This window comes from Procambarus clarkii, chromosome 81, assembly GCF_040958095.1.
Source record: "Procambarus clarkii isolate CNS0578487 chromosome 81, FALCON_Pclarkii_2.0, whole genome shotgun sequence".
Lineage (NCBI taxonomy): Eukaryota > Metazoa > Arthropoda > Malacostraca > Decapoda > Cambaridae > Procambarus > Procambarus clarkii.
The window spans coordinates 10,274,039-10,297,337 of NC_091230.1; the positions used below are offsets into that span (position 1 = coordinate 10,274,039).

General features: G+C 45.4%; 1 protein-coding gene across 4 annotated transcripts in view; it reads left to right on the top strand.

Annotated features, from left to right (window-relative positions):
- The window catches only part of LOC138357963 (organic cation transporter protein-like), a 145,874-nt gene that overhangs the window by 45,934 nt on the left and 76,641 nt on the right, over positions 1-23,299 (top strand). For all 4 annotated transcript variants that reach the window (XM_069315145.1, XM_069315144.1, XM_069315146.1 and 1 more), the window contains exons 2-5: positions 6,588-6,686; positions 6,830-6,935; positions 7,149-7,260; positions 7,490-7,593. In XM_069315145.1, the coding sequence (XP_069171246.1) occupies positions 6,605-6,686; positions 6,830-6,935; positions 7,149-7,260; positions 7,490-7,593 (404 nt within the window). In that variant the 5' untranslated portion in view covers positions 6,588-6,604. The remainder of the gene's footprint in view (positions 1-6,587; positions 6,687-6,829; positions 6,936-7,148; positions 7,261-7,489; positions 7,594-23,299) is intronic.

The following is a 23,299-nucleotide window of genomic DNA, read 5'->3' on the forward strand; positions in this document are numbered from 1 at the left end:
CCACTTTCAGCTCCTTTCTGGGCTCCCTGTTCTGCCGCTTCACTTTTGGCTCGCAACTGCCTCAGGATCTCATCCTTCATAACAGCTACTTTAGATGCCTTCATCCTGATGCCACATTTTTCCGTTATCTGTTTCAACTGTTCCCTGGTGCAGCCATACAAGTCCTCAGGCTTGCGTGACTCCACAAATCCACTCCTGATGGATGAGGTGCAAGTCACCTGACTAAAGTGACTTGCACTTTATCCATCTTGTCCCGTGAGTCTTCCCAAGAGAGAGAATATACACCTATGGTCACAGTCTACTTATTTCCACAAGGGGGGGGGGGGTGTACCAATCCACTCTCAGACAAGGTGTGGGTGTGTCAGTTCACTCTCCCAGACATAGGCCTCCAAATATTATTATGTGGTGTAGGTCGAGTGCATACATCCCAACCGTACAACCAACCAAAACCTGTAGAGTGATTATACTTTGATCAGATCACCCTGTACGCTTCCTGCTCTTGGAGAGGGGCTCAGCGTCACACGTTTACGGGGGTGGGGGGTGCGGCTCCAACACTGGTCTCGTTGTCACGTGTACACACCCAAATCGAGCCGCTGTGACTCCCCACTCTCTCCTTATTTTGGTATGACCTCCCAATCACCCGTTTCCATGAATTATAATTCTGTACGACCCTGGCCACAACTGTGGTTCTTTCTCTCTCTCTCTTTCTTTTCTGCTCTCTGGGAAGCTTCACTAGGACAAGGGCAAACACCAGTAAATTATATACATTTACTAGACAGAGAACATGTACAACACACAAACAAGAATAATAATATGACTCCAACACTATATGCTATTATAGTCAGGTTGCAATCCAACACCATCAGGACTCTATCAGCTGCTGATATCAAGTGATAGTCCAACTCCTGGTTCGCCACTTAGGCTACCAACCTCACCAAGTGGGTTAAATCTTGTAATACAATATGGCACTATCAGCCCATGAACACATATAAATATACACAAGGAATCCGGCCTATGGCTGTAACACTATAAACATTTATATAATTATTCCTCAGTACAAAAAATATCCAATCTCTCACCTCCCACTGCGTCATGCTCGCTAATGACACTCAAGCACTCTATCAACTCTATATAAGTAGTTACTAAGAACCTCTTCTCTACACCTAGAGATTCACTACCCTGAACATCTTTAGGTTTTCCTAGAATTGTCTATCAGGGTTCTTCACAACTTTTCCTGTTGCTACACCATGAAGTCTTCCTTGAACAGCAATGGCGCTTCACTACTAGTACCACAGAAGCACATGAAACTCCACTCCACTGCTTCTCCTCTCAAAGCTTGAGGTCCAGCTCCTCACTATGGGGGCTGCTCTTCCACAGATTACACTGTTCCTCCAACAGGCTTGGAGTTTCATCCACTAACTCCCTCTACTGGGCTCGAAGTTCCCTCAGCAACTCCTTCCCCCAGACAAACCTGCAACCCATTGACATGTCATAAAGCTTTTCCTCTACAAACAAATAACTAAAGTAAACTACACATAATAAATGTCTCCACTCAACATCCCTCTGATTCCCACCTGCAGTGAGGTGACTCCCCCGCACCAGGACGAGTCCATTCTCTGCCTTCCATGGGAGCCCTCCGCCTCCGGGCAGCCCTCACCCAGTCACCAATAAGCAGCCAGCGAGAGAGGTCGCGCCGCTCGTCTCTCCAGCTGGCTCCCTCATTTCTATTCTCATATTTTGGCTTTCTGCCTTAATAAAATGTGCCTAATATATCAATAGACACTTGCAACGGTCGCCGTGTACACGACCAACTACAGACAATCACTGTTAACTGGTTAAAATGGCTTACCACTGAATTTGATCCGCTCCCGGTGCTCACTAACTGAACGGTCGCCACCATGGTGCTCTAAGCTGCCCACAAAACTGCTTTAAAGACTGCTCCACACTCTCCCTGCAGTCCACGACTTGAACTGACACGTCCACTTGAGCAAACACCTCCACAGACTTATTCCTCAATTGAGATGTCTGTCCACTTCCTTCTTCTTGTATATATAACAATTAAGGGTTCTTCTTCAACAGGGGCTCAACGGAGCGCAACCTCTCGTCACGATTTCACTAGCTCAAGTAAGGTCAAGACCCCCTGAAGTGAGCCTCATACCTCCAGCAAACTCTCCACATCTCATATCAAGTCATTATCTATATTCCTATTCACTGCCCACACTTTTAAACTATTTGCCAAATTTAATCAAGTGTTCAACATATATATTTTTTCAGTCTATATTTCCTTGACCTCTCAGTTACGTCAGGTCTGACAGAATAACTCTCAGGGGGTAAACACGTTTCTCCTTCAGCCTGGGATCATAACACCACGCACCGCTGACCAGGTCAGTGACCACCCACCCCTGACCAGGTCAGTGACCACCCCCCCCTGACCAGGTCAGTGACCACCCACCCCTGACCAGGTCAGTGACCACCCACCCCTGACCAGGTCAGTGACCAGCCACCCCTGACCAGGTCAGTGACCACCCACCCCTGACCAGGTCAGTGACCACCCCCCCCCCTGACCAGGTCAGTGACCACCCCCCCCCCCTGACCAGGTCAGTGACCACCCACCCCTGACCAGGTCAGTGACCACCCACCCCTGACCAGGTCAGTGACCACCCACCCCTGACCAGGTCAGTGACCACCCACCCCTGACCAGGTCAGTGACCACCCACCCCTGACCAGGTCAGTGACCTCCCACCCCTGACCAGGTCAGTGACCTCCCACCCCTGACCAGGTCAGTGACCTCCCACCCCTGACCAGGTCAGTGACCTCCCACCCCTGACCAGGTCAGTGACCTCCCACCCCTGACCAGGTCAGTGACCTCCCACCCCTGACAAGGTATGGGATGATGGTAACCTCTAGTGTAATAGGTATGGTCCCTCGTCACAACCACTAGTGTAGTAGGTATGGTCCCTCGTCACAACCTCTAGTGTAGTAGGTATGGTCCCTCGTCACAACCTCTAGTGTAGTAGGTATGGTCCCTCGTCACAACCTCTAGTGTAGTAGGTATGGTCCCTCGTCACAACCTCTAGTGTAGTAGGTATGGTCCCTCGTCACAACCTCTAGTGTAGCAGGTATGGTCCCTCGTCACAACCTCTAGTGTAGTAGGTATGGTCCCTCGTCACAACCTCTAGTGTAGTAGGTATGGTCCCTCGTCACAACCTCTAGTGTAGTAGGTATGGTCCCTCGTCACAACCTCTAGTGTAGCAGGTATGGTCCCTCGTCACAACCTCTAGTGTAGTAGGTATGGTCCCTCGTCACAACCTCTAGTGTAGTAGGTATGGTCCCTCGTCACAACCTCTAGTGTAGTAGGTATGGTCCCTCGTCACAACCTCTAGTGTAGTAGGTATGGTCCCTCGTCACAACCTCTAGTGTAGCAGGTATGGTCCCTCGTCACAACCTCTAGTGTAGTAGGTATGGTCCCTCGTCACAACCTCTAGTGTAGTAGGTATGGTCCCTCGTCACAACCTCTAATGTAGTAGGTATGGTCCCTCGTCACAACCTCTAGTGTAGCAGGTATGGTCCCTCGTCACAACCTCTAATGTAGTAGGTATGGTCCCTCGTCACAACCTCTAATGTAGTAGGTATGGTCCCTCGTCACAACCTCTAGTGTAGCAGGTATGGTCCCTCGTCACAACCTCTAATGTAGTAGGTATGGTCCCTCGTCACAACCTCTAATGTAGTAGGTATGGTCCCTCGTCACAACCTCTAATGTAGTAGGTATGGTCCCTCGTCACAACCTCTAGTGTAGCAGGTATGGTCCCTCGTCACAACCTCTAATGTAGTAGGTATGGTCCCTCGTCACAACCTCTAGTGTAGTAGGTATGGTCCCTCGTCACAACCTCTAGTGTAGTAGGTATGGTCCCTCGTCACAACCTCTAGTGTAGTAGGTATGGTCCCTCGTCACAACCTCTAGTGTAGTAGGCATGGTCCCTCGTCACAACCTCTAGTGTAGTAGGCATGGTCCCTCGTCACAACCTCTAGTGTAGTAGGTATAGTCCCTCGTCACAACCTCTAGTGTAGTAGGCATGGTCCCTCGTCACAACCTCTAGTGTAGTAGGCATGGTCCCTCGTCACAACCTCTAGTGTAGTAGGTATAGTCCCTCGTCACAACCTCTAGTGTAGTAGGCATGGTCCCTCGTCACAACCTCTAGTGTAGTAGGCATGGTCCCTCGTCACAACCTCTAGTGTAGTAGGTATAGTCCCTCGTCACAACCTCTAGTGTAGTAGGCATGGTCCCTCGTCACAACCTCTAGTGTAGTAGGCATGGTCCCTCGTCACAACCTCTAGTGTAGTAGGTATAGTCCCTCGCTACAACATAACAAACTAAAAGTCTAACGCTTCCTTTATGACAGCATACGCTCAGTATGATAGCATTATCTATATAAATAAACATGGAAATGTTCGTTTGTTCAAAATCGCTAATCTCCGAAAGTTCTTTACCGATTGCTTTGAAATTTTCACAAAATGTTCCATTCGCACCCGAGCATGGTTTTATATACATACTATATAGATGTCACGTCTGTGACGGTAAAAAAAAAAGCTTTTTCTTAAAAACTATGTTTTTCATGTATTTTTCATGTGAAGTAAATCTTCGAAACCTCTTTACCGATTGCTTTGAAATTTTGAAACAACGTTGCATTCAAATTGGCGCGTCTTTTTATATATCTACTATACACAAGCCTCACCTGTGACAGGAAAAAAACAGTTTTTTTTTTAAACAGCGCCATCTGTTGGACGTAAGAACAACAGACGCTGTAATCTCCGAAAATTCTTCACCGATTACTTTGAAATTTTGACACCACGTTGCATTCAAATAGGCGCATCTTTTTATATACCTACTATATAGATGCCACTCCTGTGACATATAAAACATGCGTTTTTGAAAAACAACACCATCTGTTGCACATAATAGCAACATGCACGCTATACTAAATATGTCGCGAATTCCATTTTATTATTTCCGATTGCATTGATCAATTTATTTTCATAGATTTCGATTTATTTTATTATTTATTGAATTATTTTGTGTGACATTGTGTTGTAATTGAACTGTGTTGTTTACCATACCGTTCATTGCGTGATTATACTTTATTTTTTCATATTTTAATTTAAATTTTTAATTTTTTTCTTATATTTCAGTGATGAGAACATCAGATCACTTGATGTTCCCAATTTTCTGATGGGAACATCAGAACATTTGGGAATGCATCAGACGAGGGAGTGGGTAATGGTGGGGAGGACAAGGGGACAAGGGAGGGGGTAATTGTGGGGAAGGACAATGGAACGGGGGAGTTTAAGATGGTGGGGACGAGGGGACGGGGGAATGGAGAATGGTGGGGAGGACTGGGGAGACAGGGAAAGGTTGCTGTGACTCAGCAATGCACATGCGTTGCTGAGCCACAGCAACGCATGGCCGGGTACTGCTAGTTGATAATAAAATATATATATTTGGAATAGATTAAAGATTGAGACACGTATAATACCAAGAAGTTACATAATATGATTGGTCACTTGTATTGTAGGGTGGAAATAAACGCCGAATACAATGTGATTGTTATAAATAATGTCCTGATAATTACCTTACCTCTTGAGTGAGAGAATTATGTGATGAAAGAGAACTATATAGTACTAGTGCTAATTAAAATATGTTGATATTACTTAAATATATATCTGCCATAAGCTAAATGCTGAATGGTTGGTAAGAGTGAGTCTGTGTGGTTGTGGAAAGGAGAATATTAATGCATATTTGTGTGGTACAAAGACTGTAGACAAAATAAATGGAGTTTTGTGTGGTAGCCCGTCAAAGTTAAGTGAGGACAAAGTTTACGATAATTTGATAACCGTGCTTAACAAACATCCAAGAGACCGGTTTTAAAGATTTGATTTGCTTTGGTGAGGTAGAAGAGCAAGTTAGACTGACACATGGGAGAACTTTGGTGAGGTAAGAAGAGCAAGTTAGACTGGCACATGGGAGAACTTTGGTGAGGTAGAAGAGCAAGTTAGACTGGCACATGGGAGAACTTTGGTGAGGTAGAAGAGCAAGTTAGACTGGCACATGGGAGAACTTTGGTGAGGTAAGAAGAGCAAGTTAGACTGGCACATGGGAGAACTTTGGTGAGGTAGAAGAGCAAGTTAGACTGGCACATGGGAGAACTTTGGTGAGGTAGAAGAGCAAGTTAGACTGGCACATGGGAGAACTTTGGTGAGAAGAGTGTAAGAAGAGTGCACAGTAAGGCAGCTAATGCTTTAAGCAGAATAAAAGTATCAATGGTTGAAATAAAGATTACAAATGTTTTTTTTCACGTCTTCAGATTAGGAAGTCTCCAATGGCGTGGTTCCGTAATTTCATCTTCCTTCTCAGAAACACGTCAACCATCACCATCCTGTCACATCTTCCTGATGTTATCATCGCTTTTCCTACCCGCATGGTTCTCTTCCTTCCTCCTCTCTCTCTTGTCATACACCTAGAACACATCTTCGTTGACGTCTTCACCAAGGTATCGCTGCATCGTTATAATTTAATCTTTATTTTGAGGTAGAAGTGTGAGGCTTGGAGATGGACGACACCTTCGACAACTTGCTCACGCAGCTGGGAACTGGCAAGTGGAATATCCTCTACATCTTAACCTCGTCCTTTAGTAAGTTCAAGGTGAAGGCCGTAACGTCTGTAGTAATTACATAGTTTGGATTCTTTCGGGGAGTTGAAGGGATTTAGAGGCAATCCGGTGTTTATCCTGTACAGCGGGTGTGTACTATGCACAATTTTTTGCTGCATTTCTAGGGTTTTTCCTGTCACCGAGTCAGTCACTGAGCGGCGTGTACCTGGCTCCTGCTGTAGCCTACACCTGCATGCCCTCCACACAACACCAACTGGTCCAATTAGCGCAGTAAGCATTATGCTCTTATGTTAGTTTTAATTGGTTGACTAGTAATGTTATTGTTTCCAAGCCTCTGTGAAATATTTTATTATATATTACGCTCACAGTAGAGTAATTCATTGAAGATTGAACGATACCTTAAACCTACAATAAAACTTTGCGACAAGGAAGCTACAAAACTGTGTATGATTGTGGCTGACTGTTCTTGTGGCTGGATCTCAGCGACTCCTGCAGCTACGTGGTCAACACAACGTCTTCAGGGACCCTGGAGAAGGTGCTGTGCACTCACTGGCAGTTCCACACATCCGTCTTCGCTTCATCACTGACGTCTGAGGTCAGCAACACTGACACTTTAGCAAATGCGCTGATGCAAATGCAAATACGACAATAAACTATTTAATACAACAAATTAATTAAAGAGAAAGCCCTTTCCCACAACAAATTGTTATATCATATTGAGAGTAAAGACAGATTTAACTCGAGGATTAGTACCTAGGAGAGGGGCTTTCTCCCACAATTCATCTGGCTTATGTTATTTATCTGTGTGACCTTTGTTGCGTCAGTTCCAGCTGGTGTGTGAGAGGGAGTACCTGCGTGCTACCTACCAGAGCGTCTACATGCTGGGCACCTTCATCAGTCCCCTAGTGAGCGGCTACCTAGCTGACAGGTACGTGTCATCCCCTAGTGAGTGGTTACCTGGCTGACAGGTACGTGTCATTCCCTAGTGAGGGGCTACCTGGATGACAGGGGGCGTGTGAAATTTATCTATTGGGGGATGGCACTAATACAAGTGACCTCAGTCAGAAAGGACTGCACTAACACCACATTAAAGGCTAAGTGTGCAGATTATTACTCTAAGGCTGCAAGAGATGGCGAAGAGCAGCCAACAGAGTCCAAATCCTTGGCACTCTTTATCACCTGGGTCGTGGAGCTCCTCGAACTGGTGATGGCAGTTGTAAGTGGTAGCTCAATGGAATCTCACACCAAAATTTAATATTGGTGTGTGTGTGTGTGTGGCTATGAAACTGGTTCGAATCCAGCAGCTCCAGGCAAATCGCAAAACACCGCTACAGTAATCGGCAAAGTTAAATATGGGGGACCAAATTATTGGAAGGTGGAGTCGCTGCCCCGCCACTGGAGTGGGTGGTCATTGTGGCTTGAGCTCCTCAGTCGCTGCTTGGCGCTCAGTGTGAGAGGGCGTTGTTTGTTGTGTCGGCGCCATGGGGAACCCCCTTCCTCCTGTTCGCCGCTGATGGATATGCTGCGTGTTAAGGTGGCCGATGTGTACGGCCTCCAACTGTTGTCTACCTATCAAGCACTTTTGAAGTTTCCCTGTGCGACGGTGTTTCGGGACTTCGTGCACCGGTATGATGGACGTTCATTTACTCTCCCTGGGGGACGGTGGTTCTGTCACTGTATCTGACCGCTGCTGCTCTCTGACATATGTGGCACTGCATGGTGTGCCCTTTGAGTTCTCGGAGGATCTGCTTCGGAGGTACTTTGGCCAGTTTGGTACCGTGGTTTCCCTCCGTATGAACTCTGATTTTTCAGGTAGGTGGTGAGGTGTCTCGTGTGGCATGCGGACTCTCGTCTTGTGGCTCAAGACACCTGTTCCTTCCACAGTTACCTTGCTGGGCTACACTATGCTGTTTTTTTTTGCAGGCCAGCCAAGAACATGTTTTCGTTGTCGCCTTGAGGGGCACCAGGCAGCCGCTTGTACTGTGGTGGCGGCTGTCCCTGTCAACTTATCCCGTGAAGAGGATTTTCCACCGTTGGTTGATCAGGCTCTGTCACCTTGTACTGGGATGGGTGGGGGAGGTTTCCCTGCCGTCTGCTGACCCACGGGTGTTACCGGGTTCCTTGTTTGGTGGGACTATGTTTATGATTAGTGGTGTCTGCGACGGGGTGGTGGGGTGTGCTACCCCTCCCCCGCAGACAGCCTCTTCGCTTCTGACAGTTTCTGCCCCTGTACCCGCCTCTTCTCCTCTGCTGAATCCGACGTCGCCGCAGGCTCGCTCACATGTGCTGGACCCTCCCCTTTCATTGGCCGCGCATGTGGATTCTCCGGTTCCGGTCTCTTTGGTGGGTGGTGGTTTCGTCCCCCGCGTCATTGCGGGTGACATTCTGTGTGGCCGTGCTTCCCCGGCTTTGGGGCAGACTACCGACGGTTCTTCTCCGACGCTACTTACTGGGGGTGATAGCTCCGACGATCAATGGCCAGTCCCTAAGCGCTCTCGTACGGGTAGGGACGCATCACCACCTCGGGCATGGGCTGACGAATGTGACAATGTGGTTGACGATGCTGTGGGTGGTTTTGTGCTGCCTTCTGTGTCAGACCCTGCTCCTCCTGCTGGTGGCTCCTCTCCGTGGGTGGTTGCCACTGATGATCGCGACCTCGAAGTGGTATTAACGAAAGATGCGTGCCGGAGGACCTCTGCACCTGTTCCCGGTCGCGGTCGACCTAGCGCGTCTGAAGCGCCCCACTGCGCGGGGCTCTGTGCGGTGCCTGACGAGGGACCTGGTGCGTGAGCTGATGTGCGGCCTTGTGTGCTGCCCGGTGTGCTTCCACGTGTGCAGCCCTGTGACCGCCCCCTAGGAGGAAACCCTCTCCTTTCATTTTCCCATCCGGGGAAATGTATGATGGGATTAGCCCTTAGTAATTTGACTTTGATGACCTAGTGCGTCCTGATCCGTGGAACTCTTCTTCCTTTTGGGTTCCGCGGGCGCAGGGTTTTGTCATTGGGGTGCCGGATTTAATGCGTCGGCCATGTGCGGCTCCTGGTCGTCCGATCACTGATGACGACCTATTGATTTGGGAGGTTTACTGCTTACGTTTTCCGGCGCAGGAGTACCCGGATAAGTATAAGTAGTGCGTGTGGCTGGTTTGTATTTGTGTTTGTTTGCTTGTTTGTCTTTGTATTGCTTGGTGCTTGCTCTTGCATGTATGTGTGAGTGGGATTTTATTTCCAGGTGCCTGCATGGACGGGTGGGTGTCCTTGTGTGTGCGTGTGTGTGTGCGTGTGTGGTGTGCGTGTGTGTGTGCGTGTGTGGTGTGCGTGTGTGTGTGCGTGTGTGGTGTGCGTGTGTGTGTGCGTGTGTGGTGTGCGTGTGTGTGTGCGTGTGTGGTGTGCGTGGGTGTTTGTTTCTGGCTCCTGCGAGGCCCTGTTCCGTATGTGTTTGTCTGATTTTTTGAGGCCTGTTCTTCTTATGTTCTGTTATGCACCTGTGTATGGGATGTAGGGCTGGGTTTGCTTGTGTGTTATCTTTATGTCTTTCTGTCCTTACGGTTTTCTGGATGTGATTATGTTTTATGTTATTTGTGTCTCGTGCTGTTCCTTTGTCACGTTCTGTTTTTTGTCATGTATCATGTGCCTGTTTAGGGGTTTTCTGTTTTGTGCTTTGTGTCATATGTATTTCCTTCTTGGTTATTATTGTGTATGTTTTGTATGTTTTCATGTATTATTCCATTCTTATGTGTTTCCTGTGTGTATTCATGTCTTGTTTCTTCTGATGTGGCCTGTTTGTTCTTTGTACATTGTGTTTTTCTTTTATAAATTAAAAAGGAATAAATTATTGGAAGGTGGTGATAAAAAGTCCCTTCTCGCTTGGTAACTATTAACATTTATTCACAACTTAATATTAATACAAAGCGCAACAGTTTAACGTTACGTTAAAGTCCGTAGTGACACAGTGCAACACTCTACAGTCAACCAGTATAGTCAAACTCCAGTTTAGACCGCTCGTGGCTCCTCAACATGAACTAACTGAAACAGTGGGTGACCACTTAAACGCAAGTAACAATTCTGCGGCAAAACAATTCAAAATACCATTAACAAAGACATAACAGACCGACCTGTCACAGAGACAGTCTTCTGTGCACCAAGTTAATTACGTTAAGGCTAGTCTCTACAGACGTCAGGCAAGACAAACAATTACGTTACAGTACTATGACAAACACAAAACAGTTAATGTAATCAATTCCAATCAAAACAACAAGTTTAACACAATTACGTCAATTACTGTCTCTTGGACAGTCGAAAGCAGGTAATTCACGTTAAATCGAGATCTGTCAACACAGACAGTCAGGCAATCAAACACTGCTTATCAAAGGTAATTACTCTAACACCAGGTAATTAACAATCAGCGAATAATTGCACTAATTACTGTCACACTAACAGTTAATTAACTGAGAAGGAATTACGTTAAAACTCAGCTGATCACTTAGGTCGCTTGACAACCAAGAATTAGTCAACACATTGCTAATTACCTTACACTTCACTAATGATGTATCTGAGCAACACTAATTGTGCTCACTGACTCTTTAATTATTAATTCGCCAATTAATACAAAACCAAGTCACGCAGACCACAGTAACAATACAGCACTAGACTTCAGAGCTTAAATGACAACACAACACTGTCACCTTATTAAATGACACAACACTGTCACCTTATTAAATGACACAACACTGTCACCTTATTAAATGACACAACACAACACTGTCACCTTATTAAATGTCAAATCAATAATCACACAGAGACCTGTAATCGCAGATAAAATAAAATGGGTACTCACCCACTTACTTTACAGCGTGGTTTTCTCCTGGAACAAGAAATAAATGAACATACCCGGAAATGTTATACACAGCGACGGTATGTAATAAACCGCACAAATACAACACACAATTTAGTATAAATCCCAGAAATGTGTCTTAATGTGTAGAAAGTGTAATTACACACACTCAGGCCAACCTGCAGTAGCCACACAGACTATCTGTGATTGCCTCTCTAATGCGCTAGCCTCGTCCTGTGTAACTCTCCCGTTGTGGGCTAATGAGAACAAGAGGCCGTGCGGCTGACTTGAGTCAGCACAAGGAATATTCACTTCTGATCATGATACAGTAAATATTTAAGGAGAACTCACTTTGATAAACCGGCTTACATTCAAACAATCTCTCTCTCTCACTCAGTAAAACTCCGGCGTTGATAGATGGTTAAGCCCAACACAGACCGCACCTGGTAAATCTCTTTCGTAGGAACAAATGTTGGTGGGTGCGCGTGACAACAGGACGCTGGGATGCCCAGCGTTCAGTAGCCTCAGAGTCACAGAGACAAAAATCGCTCGCTCCAACGGAATGGCGTGAGGAGGTGAGCCTAGCAGCACAACAGGTGTGGACGAGGTGGTGACGGCACCTGTCTACCCCTTGGTGAAACACACGGGGTAGACAAGTGCGGTGGATGGAAAATATTCTATGTCCACAACAGTTCGTAATTTTACGTTATTCACTCGAATTTGACTAAAGTCAATTGGAATCGTATCTTAGATTCCTACTAAACAGTTTACTGAGCGATATTATGACAGATCGTTAAGGATTAACATGAGGAGATGGAATCGCGTAGTTGTGATTGATATATACTGGGCTTAATGAAATCGTGTAATCCTATATTATATATATATATATATATATATATATATATATATATATATATATATATATATATATATATATATATATATATATACACATATATCGTACCTAGTAGCCAGAACGCACTTCTCAGCCTACTATGCAAGGCCCGATTTGCCTAATAAGCCAAGTTTTCATGAATTAATATATTTTCTCAATTTTTTTTCCTATGAAATGATAAAGCTACCCATTTCATTATGTATGAGGTCAATTTTTTTTATTGGAGTTAAAATTAACGTAGATACATGACCGAACCTAACCAACCCTACCTAACCTATCTTTATAGGTTAGGTTAGGTTAGGTAGCCGAAAAAGTTAGGTTAGGTTAGGATAGGTAGGTTAGGTAGTCGAAAAACAATTAATTCATGAAAACTTGGCTTATATATATATATATATATATATATATATATATATATATATATATATATATATATATATATTTAAGATAAATCGGAAAACCAGGGATATACTGAACATCTTGTTTCAGAATCTTTACTTTAAAATGCATAACGTTTCGAATACTTCTCGTATTCATCATCAGATCTAAAAGAAAAAACAGAAATCACAATCAAATAGCTGGTAAACAAAGAACTCATACTGAATATAATTGCCTATCAAAGAAAGGAAAATGCTTAAAAAACAAAACACTTAAGCGCACTTAAAGTGATCAATACAAATAAAATTTATTAACTTTCACATATATTAAAACTAATTAAAAATCCATTAAACTACAGGATGAAATTTATAACTACTAAAACAAACCATTCTATTAAACTTACGTGAAGTGATCATAAGTGAAACTTGATACCTAACACATAGATATTAAACACTATAACAAATATTTATATAATGACTACAAATCTACAAAAAATGTATGTAAAATTCAAACAGAATAAGCGACAATTATAAAGTACTAACGAAAATCTTATAAAAACTCAAATATTAAATAAAATTAAATACCAAAAAATGTATTATATATCCTAAATAAAAGATTATATTAATATACAAAGTCAAGACTTGAACTAAGTAAGACAGGGCAAAGACATGGTAAACTAAACGAAAAATTAAACTACCAAAATGAAATAAAAATCAAATTACAGCGCCTACTGTGCACTATACAGTGTACAATTGAACAGCTGAAAAGTTGCTATTTAACAGAGGCCGCCGCTCCTTTATATATAAGGATTCCATTACTCTCAAATCTGACTGGCCATTCATACAAGTGTCCAGAATTTTAAAATCAGATTCCAGCAGAGAATGATCTAACTCATAACAATGGTTTCTAATCTCCGAAAATGCTGTTTTAGACAATGGTAATCCAGTCCTAAAAGATAATCCCTAGTGCTCAAGTATCCTAATCTTAAAGTTCCGAATGGAACTCCCGACATATCCAGCATTACAGCTGGAACAATTATACATATATACGACATTTGAGCACAAGGGGGTAGGCACTTTATCTTTAAATTTAAAATAAGAGCCTATGGTATTTGCGTTGACAAAAATAAATCTAAAGTCTACTTGAGGATAACACTGCTGCAACAGTCTCCTCAAACGACTCCTTACAGAAAAGCTAATACTGCCATAAAATGGTAATTTAATATATTTAAGATCCCTTTCCACTGTAGTAATCCTACACGATGGGTGAAACTTCTTATTTAAGAAATTCCTTATAAAAGTATAAACCATATGCAAAAGGATAACCATTATTTGAAAAAAATTTCACAAGAAAATTAATTTCCTGATCAAAGTTATTCCAATTAGAACATAAAACAAAGGCCCTATTCAGTAGAGTGTTAATAGCATTTTTCTTATAAATATCAGGAACAAAGGAATTAAAATTTAAACCTAAACCAGTAAAGGTTGGTTTCCTAAAAACATTAGTGTTGAACCCATTGAGGTTATTCACTTTTACATCAAGAAACGACAATGAATTATCAACTTCACACTCTGCAGTAAAGTGTATATTACTATGTTGTGCATTAAGATACTCTCTAAATTTCTCAATATGACATTGGTCCCTAAACAACAAAAAAGTGTCATCTACATATCTCCTGTACAAGACTGGTTTAAAGGCCGAAGGACAATTATCAATCCAATTTATTTCGTGAAAACTCAAAAAAGCATTAGCCAGTGCAGGACCTAAAGGAGACCCCATTGCTACTCCATCAATTTGTTTATAGTAGTAGTAGTAGTAGGCATCCTTCAGTCTCGGGAGACTATGGAGTTGCGCCCTAGTTGTCAATCCTGGTGCAGCGTCTGGTGTGACTGATGAGGCCAATCCGAGAGTGGCAGTCCATCCCACACCGAGCACAAACGAAGTCCGATTCTGGTCTGTCTTCCTGGTTACCGGCTTTCCTTCTCTGTCTCTTTGCCTCCGATTCCTTGGCAAGTGACTCCTCGAACTTGGAGAGACCTCGTTGAACAGACTGCCTCCAGGCTGAACGGTCTGTAGCCAGTGTCTCCCATATAGCAAGATCGACGTCCATGGCTTTCAGGTCCCTTTTGCATACGTCTTTGTACCGTAGCTGGGGCTTGCCTACTGGACGCTTTCCCTGCCTCAGCTCTCCATACAGGAGATCCTTGGGGATCCTGCCGTCGCCCATTCGCACAACGTGCCCGAGCCAGCGCATTCGTCTCTGTTTCAGCATTGTGTACATGCTGGTGATTCTTGCTCTCCCCAAGACGTTGTTGTTTGTCACCTTGTCCTGCCAGGTGATGTCCAAGATGTGTCGAAGGCAGCACATGTGGTAGGCATTCAGCCGTCTTTCCTGACGGGCGCGGAGTGTCCAAGACTCACTGCCATAAAGGAGAGTGCTCAGGACACAGGATCTGTAAACCTGAATCTTAGTATACTCAGTTAGCCTATTGTTGGCCCACACTCTCTTTGTCAGTTTGGACATGGTAGTAGATGCCTTACCGATGCGTTTGTTTAGCTCCGTATCAAGAGAGAGGGAGTCAGAGATTGTGGAGCCCAGGTACACGAAGTCGTGAACAACTTCCAGTTTGGAATCAGAGATGCCGATGTCAGGTGGGGAGTCCACTCCTTGTCCCATGACTTGTGTTTTCTTCAGACTGATGGTGAGTCCGAAAGCCTGAGAGGCCTCGCTGAAGTGGGTTATGAGCCGTTGGAGGTCTTCAGCTGAGTGGGCAGTGACTGCTGCGTCGTCGGCAAAGAGGAAGTCGCGCAGACACCTCAGCCGAACCTTTGTCTTGGCTCTCAGCCTGGCGAGGTTAAAGAGCTTCCCATCCGACCTGGTCCGGAGGTAAATGCCTTCCGTGACAGATCCGAAGGCGTGCCGCAGCATAACTGCGAAGAAAATCCCGAATAGGGTTGGAGCCAGTACGCAGCCCTGCTTTACTCCACTTCGGATGTCAAAGGCGCCTGATGTTAGGCCATCAAAGACCACGGTGCCCCTCATGTTCTCATGGAAAGATCTGATGATGCTGAGGAGCCTGGGTGGGCATCCGATCTTGGGGAGGATCTTGAACAGGCCATCCCTGCTGACGAGGTCGAAGGCCTTCGTCAGGTCTATGAAGGCTACAAAGAGTGGCTGCTTCTGTTCCCTGCATTTCTCCTGCAGTTGTCTGAGGGAAAAGACCATGTCGATGGTGGACCTGCCAGCTCTGAATCCACATTGTGATTCTGGATAAACTCTCTCTGCAAGTACTTGGAGCCTCTTCAATGCGACTCGAGCAAACAGCTTTCCGACAATACTGAGGAGGGAGATTCCACGGTAGTTGTTGCAGTCGCCCCTGTCACCTTTATTCTTATACAGTGTGACGATGTTGGCATCCCTCATGTCCTGTGGCACCTCTCCTTCTTCCCAGCAGAGGCAGAGAATTTCGTGCAGCTCCATGAGCAGGCTACCTCTGCAGCACTTCAAGGTCTCAGCAGGAATGCCATCTTTGCCAGGAGCTTTACCAGAAGCAAGGGAGTCTAGGGCATCGCTGAGTTCTTCCAGGGTCGGTTCACTGTCGAGCTCCATTAACACAGGCAGACACTCAATGGCGCTCAGGGCATCTTCGGTGACCACATTGTCCCTGGCGTATAGCTCAGAGTAGTGCTCGACCCAGCGCTTCAGCTGCAGTGTCTGGTCCTGAATCACCTCGCCAGTGGCAGATTTCAGAGGAGCGGTCTTCTTCTGGATTGGGCCGAGGGCCTGCTTGATGCCGTCATACATTTCCCTTACATTGCCTGTATCCGCTGCAGTCTGTATCTGGGAGCAGAGCTGGAGCCAATAGTTGTTGGCACATCGCCTGGCGCTCTGCTGCACTTTGCAGCGGACGGCCCGAAGGATCTGTAAGTTGCGCCGACTTGGGCAGGCTTTGTAGGCTGAAAAAGGCGTTTCTCTTCTCTTCGATTACAGGTGTCATCTCTTCCGAGTGAGCCTCGAACCAGTCTGCCGACCTGCTGGTCTTCTTGCCAAAGGTGGAAATGGCAGCGTTGAACACAGCGTCTCTGAAGTGCTCCCATCTTTTACAGGCAGTGACCCCAGCTGGGCCAGGAAGAGCTTCCTCGAGCACGTGTGCAAAATCTTCCACCTTGTCCTGGTTGCGGGTCTTGGTGGTGTCGATGCGAGGTCTGCCCGCCTTTTTCGAGTGATGAATCTTCTTTGGTTGCATCTTGACCCTGCTACATACCAGGGAGTGGTCGGTGTCACAGACAGCACTCTGGTAGCTACGCGTAATCTTGACGCTGGGTAGACTTGCACGCCTGGTAAGAATCAGGTCAAGCTGGTGCCAGTGCTTGGATCTGGGGTGTCTCCAAGATACTCGGTGTTGAGGCTTTGTGCCGAAGAACGTGTTGGTGACACAAAGACCATGAAGGCAGCAGAGTTCTAGCAGACGTTGCCCGTTCTCATTCATCCTTCCTATGCCGAATTGACCCAGGCAAGTGGGCCAAATGTTGTGCTCGGCACCCACTCTGGCGTTGAAGTCGCCGAGGATGAACAGTGGCTCCTTTACAGGGATTCTCGCTATGACTCTGTTGAGGTCATCGTAGAATTTTTCCTTTGCCTCTGCTGGAGAAGTCAGGGTTGGTGCATATGCACTAATTACATTGACTGGTCCTGTTTGGGAGTACAGTTGCAGAGACAGAATTCGTTCGGTTTCCCCCATCGGTGGCATAATGTGTCCCAACAGTGCATTCCTGACGGCAAATCCCACACCATGTTCTCTGGTCTCATCTGGAGGTTTTCCTTGCCAGAAGAAAGAGAAGGTCCTCTCTCTCACAGATCCTGATCCTGGGAGCCTGGTCTCTTGGAGAGCAACAATATCCATCTGCAGCTTGCTCAGCTCCCTATCGATGATTGCTGTTTTTCGGGTGTCGTTGATTTCTTGCAGGTCGTCAGAGAAACCTGGTGTCAGTGTCCTGACGTTCCATGTGCCCAACTTTAGGGCAGTTGATATTTTCTTCTTTGGTTTGGTATTGCTTGGTGCAAAGTTGTTGGGCCGCTTGTCAGTTTTCACCCTAAACCCCACGCACCCCAGTGAGGTTAACGGACCGTGGCGAGGCAACACCTTATTGGCTGGGGTTTGCCCAGCTTGAGGCGGGCGGTAGCTGCCCAGTGGGGCGCGATGACCCCTCCCACCGTCGGAAGCAACCCCTGGCGTCACACTCTTCGCCAATCGAGCAGAAGACTTAAAACCGGTAGACTGTCGCTTCCCGTGTTGGTTCGACGCTGTGAGGCGAAGCTGGAGTGTCCTCTCCAGGGCGCAAAGCCTGGGTAGGTAGATATGGAGGAGAAGCTGTTACCCATGCAGCAGGTCCCCCCTCTCCACGTTGCTGAAATTATCCAATAGAGAGGCAAATGCCAATACGCATGGTTCCAGCAACGTCGCAGGAGCTGCCAGAACGAGGTCGACGTCAACAACGAACTGCCTTAGGGGCTCCAACTCCGGATTTTTCCTCGAGGTTGACTCCTGAAGCCTTCCCAAAAACAAGGGTATGACCGCAAGGCAGCGGAGGTTTAAAATCAGGGTTTTCCTTCCCCTAGATGGGCTGCCTTCCCAGGCTATCGAGTCCCATCTACCCGGAGCAGCTGGTTTTAAGGCGCCAGAGGCACGCCCTCGCCCCTTCTCCTGTCGGTAAAAGCAGTTCCGCCGGACTTAGACTAAGCCACCCGTGCAGGCCAGGAGTTGGACTTGGTTGTCAGAGGCTATTTGAGACGCATGCCGTATATGAGCATTTTATAGGTCATGGGAGCTCGTCCCCCATTACCACCCCCTGGCTATGACAACCCCTTGGAACCGTATATTACTATGTTGTGCATTAAGATACTCTCTAAATTTCTCAATATGACACTGGTCCCTAAACAACAAAAAAGTGTCATCTACATATCTCCTGTTCAAGACTGGTTTAAAGGCCGAAGGACAATTATCAATCCAATTTATTTCGTGAAAACTCAAAAAAGCATTAGCCAGTGCAGGACCTAAAGGAGACCCCATTGCTACTCCATCAATTTGTTTATAATAAATATTATTAAACATAAAGATGGAGTCTTTAACTGCTATTTCTAACAGTCGTCTGAATATTTTACTACAAAATCCAGACACTAAGTTAGTATCAGCAAATAATTGACTTACACAGATATCAATGGTTTCCAACAGAGGAATATTAGTAAAAAGTGATTCAACATCGAAATTGGCCATTATAGTTGGGAACTCAAAATTTAAAGAGGAAAGTTCTTTTACAAAATCCTGAGAATTTCTCACAGTAAATTCATCATGCGTTAATGGTTCTAATAATGGAACCAGAAACTTTGCCAGTTTATAATTAAAAGTGCCAATCGCTGATAAAATAGGACGAATCGGTATACCTGTTTTATGAACTTTAGGTAACCCATATAAGATGCCAGGCTTAGAGCCAGTTGCAAGTAATTTAGTATAATCAAAAAGAGAGTCTTTCAGACTTCTTAGAACTCTATTCAGTTTATCCTCACATTTCAAAATATACGAGAATGGGTCTATATCAACCAACGTAAATTTAGAGGGGTCTTCTAACATCCTTTCCACCTTATTAACATACTCTAACTTGTCCAAAACTACTATACCCCTACCTTTATCTGGCCTGGTAATGCAAATACTCCTATCATTCTTTAAGCCATTAATACACTCCAATTTCCTTTTGTCAAAAGGAGGGAATGTAGCTTTATATTTACCAAAGTCGTTAAAGACTTCATGTGCTAAGGAGGAAATAGTACTGATGATATTGGTCCAACTATAATTTGTATCAGTCCTTAGGGTACAAGTTTTCAATGTGTTGCATAACCGCTCAAAACCTAAAAAATGATTAACAAATTTAGGTTTTTTACACGTCAACCCGAAGTCTAACCCTAGAGAGAGAAGTTCTTTCTCAATGGGAGACAGAACTCTCTTTGAAAAATTGAAAACCACCTTATCAGGGTCCACCGAATTAAATGAAGGTATACCCAAGTTACGCAATTTCTTCTCGTGAATATATATATATATATATATATATATATATATATATATATATATATATATATATATATATATATATATATATATAATATTGGAGTTGGAGCCAGCCACACTCAAAGTGTATCGACTGGCTTATTCATCCGTGTTCATACTGGTAGACCAGGCCCACTACTATAACAACAATAAAATCAGGGGTCCCCCATTTTAGTTAATATATATATGTAGTCTAATAATGTTGTGAATGTCTGCTAATCAATAATTTTGATTAACTATATATAAACCAATAATCCCCCATAATGTGTAAAGGAGTCGACTTGTAGGAATTTTGAGAAATACAGTTTGCTTTAAACCATCATACAATTGGCTATCGTAATATATTAACTAACATAATATATAAATTCTATATAAATTAATATAAATTAAATAAATATAAATCTCACAAGTCGGTTCCCCAGAGCGCCGAGCGTCTGAAGATAGTCCTTACCGTCCTCCCCCTTGTTCTCCAAGGTGACCAATCAGTGAACGGCGTCATGGAGGCCCACAGTGCCGCTTCCAATAGACTCTTGACCCATAGTCACGTGACTCCCGTGACGTCACAGCCTACCGGCGAATGTTTACATAAGCGAGAGCACCGTTAGGTCACCTGCCGCAAAGTCCCTCTCGCTCCTTGGCTCTATCTCCAAGTAACTTGAAGTTAAAATGATTCTAATCGCTGTAATTCTTTTCATAGAAAAGCTACGAGGCCTCCTAGTCTCACTGAACAGCCAAGGGTGTCTGCTGCCGTAGACATACCACAAGGCATGTCTAGCTCCCATATTAAGAAAGCTAGAGTGCGTGCACTCAGTTTAGTGCACTCTGGTGCACCTGCTGAAAGAAAAATAGCGGTGTGCGTTTTATCAAACATGTGTAAGCTAGCTGGAATTCCATTCCCTCACAGCATGTCATTCCTCGTGAGGGGCTACCTGGCTGACAGGTGCATGTCATCCCTCGTGAGGGGCTACCTGGCTGACAGGTGCATGTCATCCCTCGTGAGGGGCTACCTGGCTGACAGGTGCATGTCATCCCTCGTGAGGGGCTACCTGGCTGACAGGTGTGTCATCCCTCTTGTGAGGACCTACCTGGTAGTACCAAGGGAATACAAGCTCGGAGGATCAGGTAGTACCGAGGGGATACAAGCTTAGAAGATCAGGTAGTACCGAGGGGATACAAGCTTAGAAGATCAGGTAGTACCGAGGGGATACAAGCTTGGAGGATCAGGGAGTACCGAGGGGATACAAGCTTAGAAGATCAGGTAGTACCGAGGGGATACAAGCTTAGAAGATCAGGTAGTACCGAGGGGATACAAGCTTGGAGGATCAGGGAGTACCGAGGGGATACAAGCTTAGAAGATCAGGTAGTACCGAGGGGATACAAGCTTGGAGGATCAGGTAGTACCGAGGGGATACAAGCTTAGAAGATCAGGTAGTACCGAGGGGATACAAGCTTGGAGGATCAGGGAGTACCGAGGGGATACAAGCTTAGAAGATCAGGTAGTACCGAGGGGATACAAGCTTGGAGGATCAGGTAGTACCGAGGGGATACAAGCTTGGAGGATCAAGGTAGTACCGAGGGGATACAAGCTTGGAGGATCAAGGTAGTACCGAGGGGATACAAGCTTGGAGGATCAGGGAGTACCGAGGGGATACAAGCTTGGAGGATCAGGTAGTACCGAGGGGATACAAGCTTGGAGGATCAGGGAGTACCGAGGGGATACAAGCTTGGAGGATCAGGTAGTACCGAGGGGATACAAGCTAGGAGGATCAGGTAGTACCGAGAGGATACAAGCTTGGAGGATCAGGTAGTACCGAGGGGATACAAGCTTGGAGGATCAGGTAGTACCGAGGGGATACAAGCTTGGAGGATCAGGTAGTACCGAGGGGATACAAGCATGGAGGATCAGGTAGTACCGAGGGGATTCAAGCAGAGATAAAAACTGGACAAAGAAAATATTTTGGGGAACATTTAAAGGTATACGGGAGGATACAGGAGTATGGGCGAGGAAGACACGGGTATGTGAGAGGAAGACACGGGTATATGAGAAGAAGACACGGGTATATGAGAGGAAGACACGGGTATATGAGAGGAAGACACGGGTATATGAGAGGAGGAAGACACGGGTATATGAGAGGAAGACACGGGTATATGAGAGGAAGACACGGGTATATGAGAGGAAGACACGGGTATATGAGAGGAAGACACAGGTATATGAGAGGAAGACACGGGTATATGAGAGGAAGACACGTGTATATCAGAGGAAGACACGTGTATATGAGAGGAAGACATGGGTATATGAGAGGAAGACACGGGTATATGAGAGGAAGACGGGTTTATGAGAGGAAGACAAGGGTATATGAGAGGAGGAAGACACGGGTATATGAGAGGAGGAAGACACGGGTATATGAGAGGAAAACACGGGTATATGAGAGGACGACACGTGTATATGAGAGGAAGACACGGGTATATGAGAGGAAGACACGGGTATATGAGAGGAAGACACGGGTATATGTGAGGAAGACACGGGTATATGAGAGGAAGACACGGGTATATGAGAGGAAGACAAGGGTATATGAGAGGAGGAAGACACGGGTATATGAGAGGAAAACACGGGTATATGAGAGGACGACACGTGTATATGAGAGGAAGACACGGGTATATGAGAGGAAGACACGGGTATATGTGAGGAAGACACGGGTATATGAAAGGAAGACACGGGTATATGAGGGGAAGACACGGGTATATGAGAGGAAGACACGGGTATATGAGAGGAAGACATGGGTATATGAGAGGAAGAAACGGGTATATGAGAGGAAGACACGGGTATATGAGAGGAGGAAGACACGGGTATATGAGAGGAGGAAGACACGGGTATATGAGAGGAGGAAGACACGGGTATATGAGAGGAAGACATGGGTATATGAGAGGAAGACACGGGTATATGAGAGGAGGAAGACACGGGTATATGAGAGGAGGAAGACACGGGTATATGAGAGGAGGAAGACACGGGTATATAAGAGGAAGACAAGGGTATATGAGAGGAAGACACGGGTATATGTGAGGAAGACACGGGTATATGAGAGGAGGAAGACACGGGTATATGAGAGGAGGAAGACACGGGCATATGAGAGGAAGACACGGGTATATGAGAGGAAGACACGGGTATATGTGAGGAAGACACGGGTATATGTGAGGAAGACACGGGTATATGTGAGGAAGACACGGGTATATGAGAGGAGGAAGACACGTGTATATGAGAGGAGGAAGACACGTGTATATGAGAGGAGGAAGACACGTGTATATGAGAGGCTGAAGACACGTGTATATGAGAGGAGGAAGACACGGGTATATGTGAGGAAGACACGGGTATATGTGAGGAAGACACGGGTATATGTGAGGAAGACACGTGTATATGAGAGGAGGAAGACACG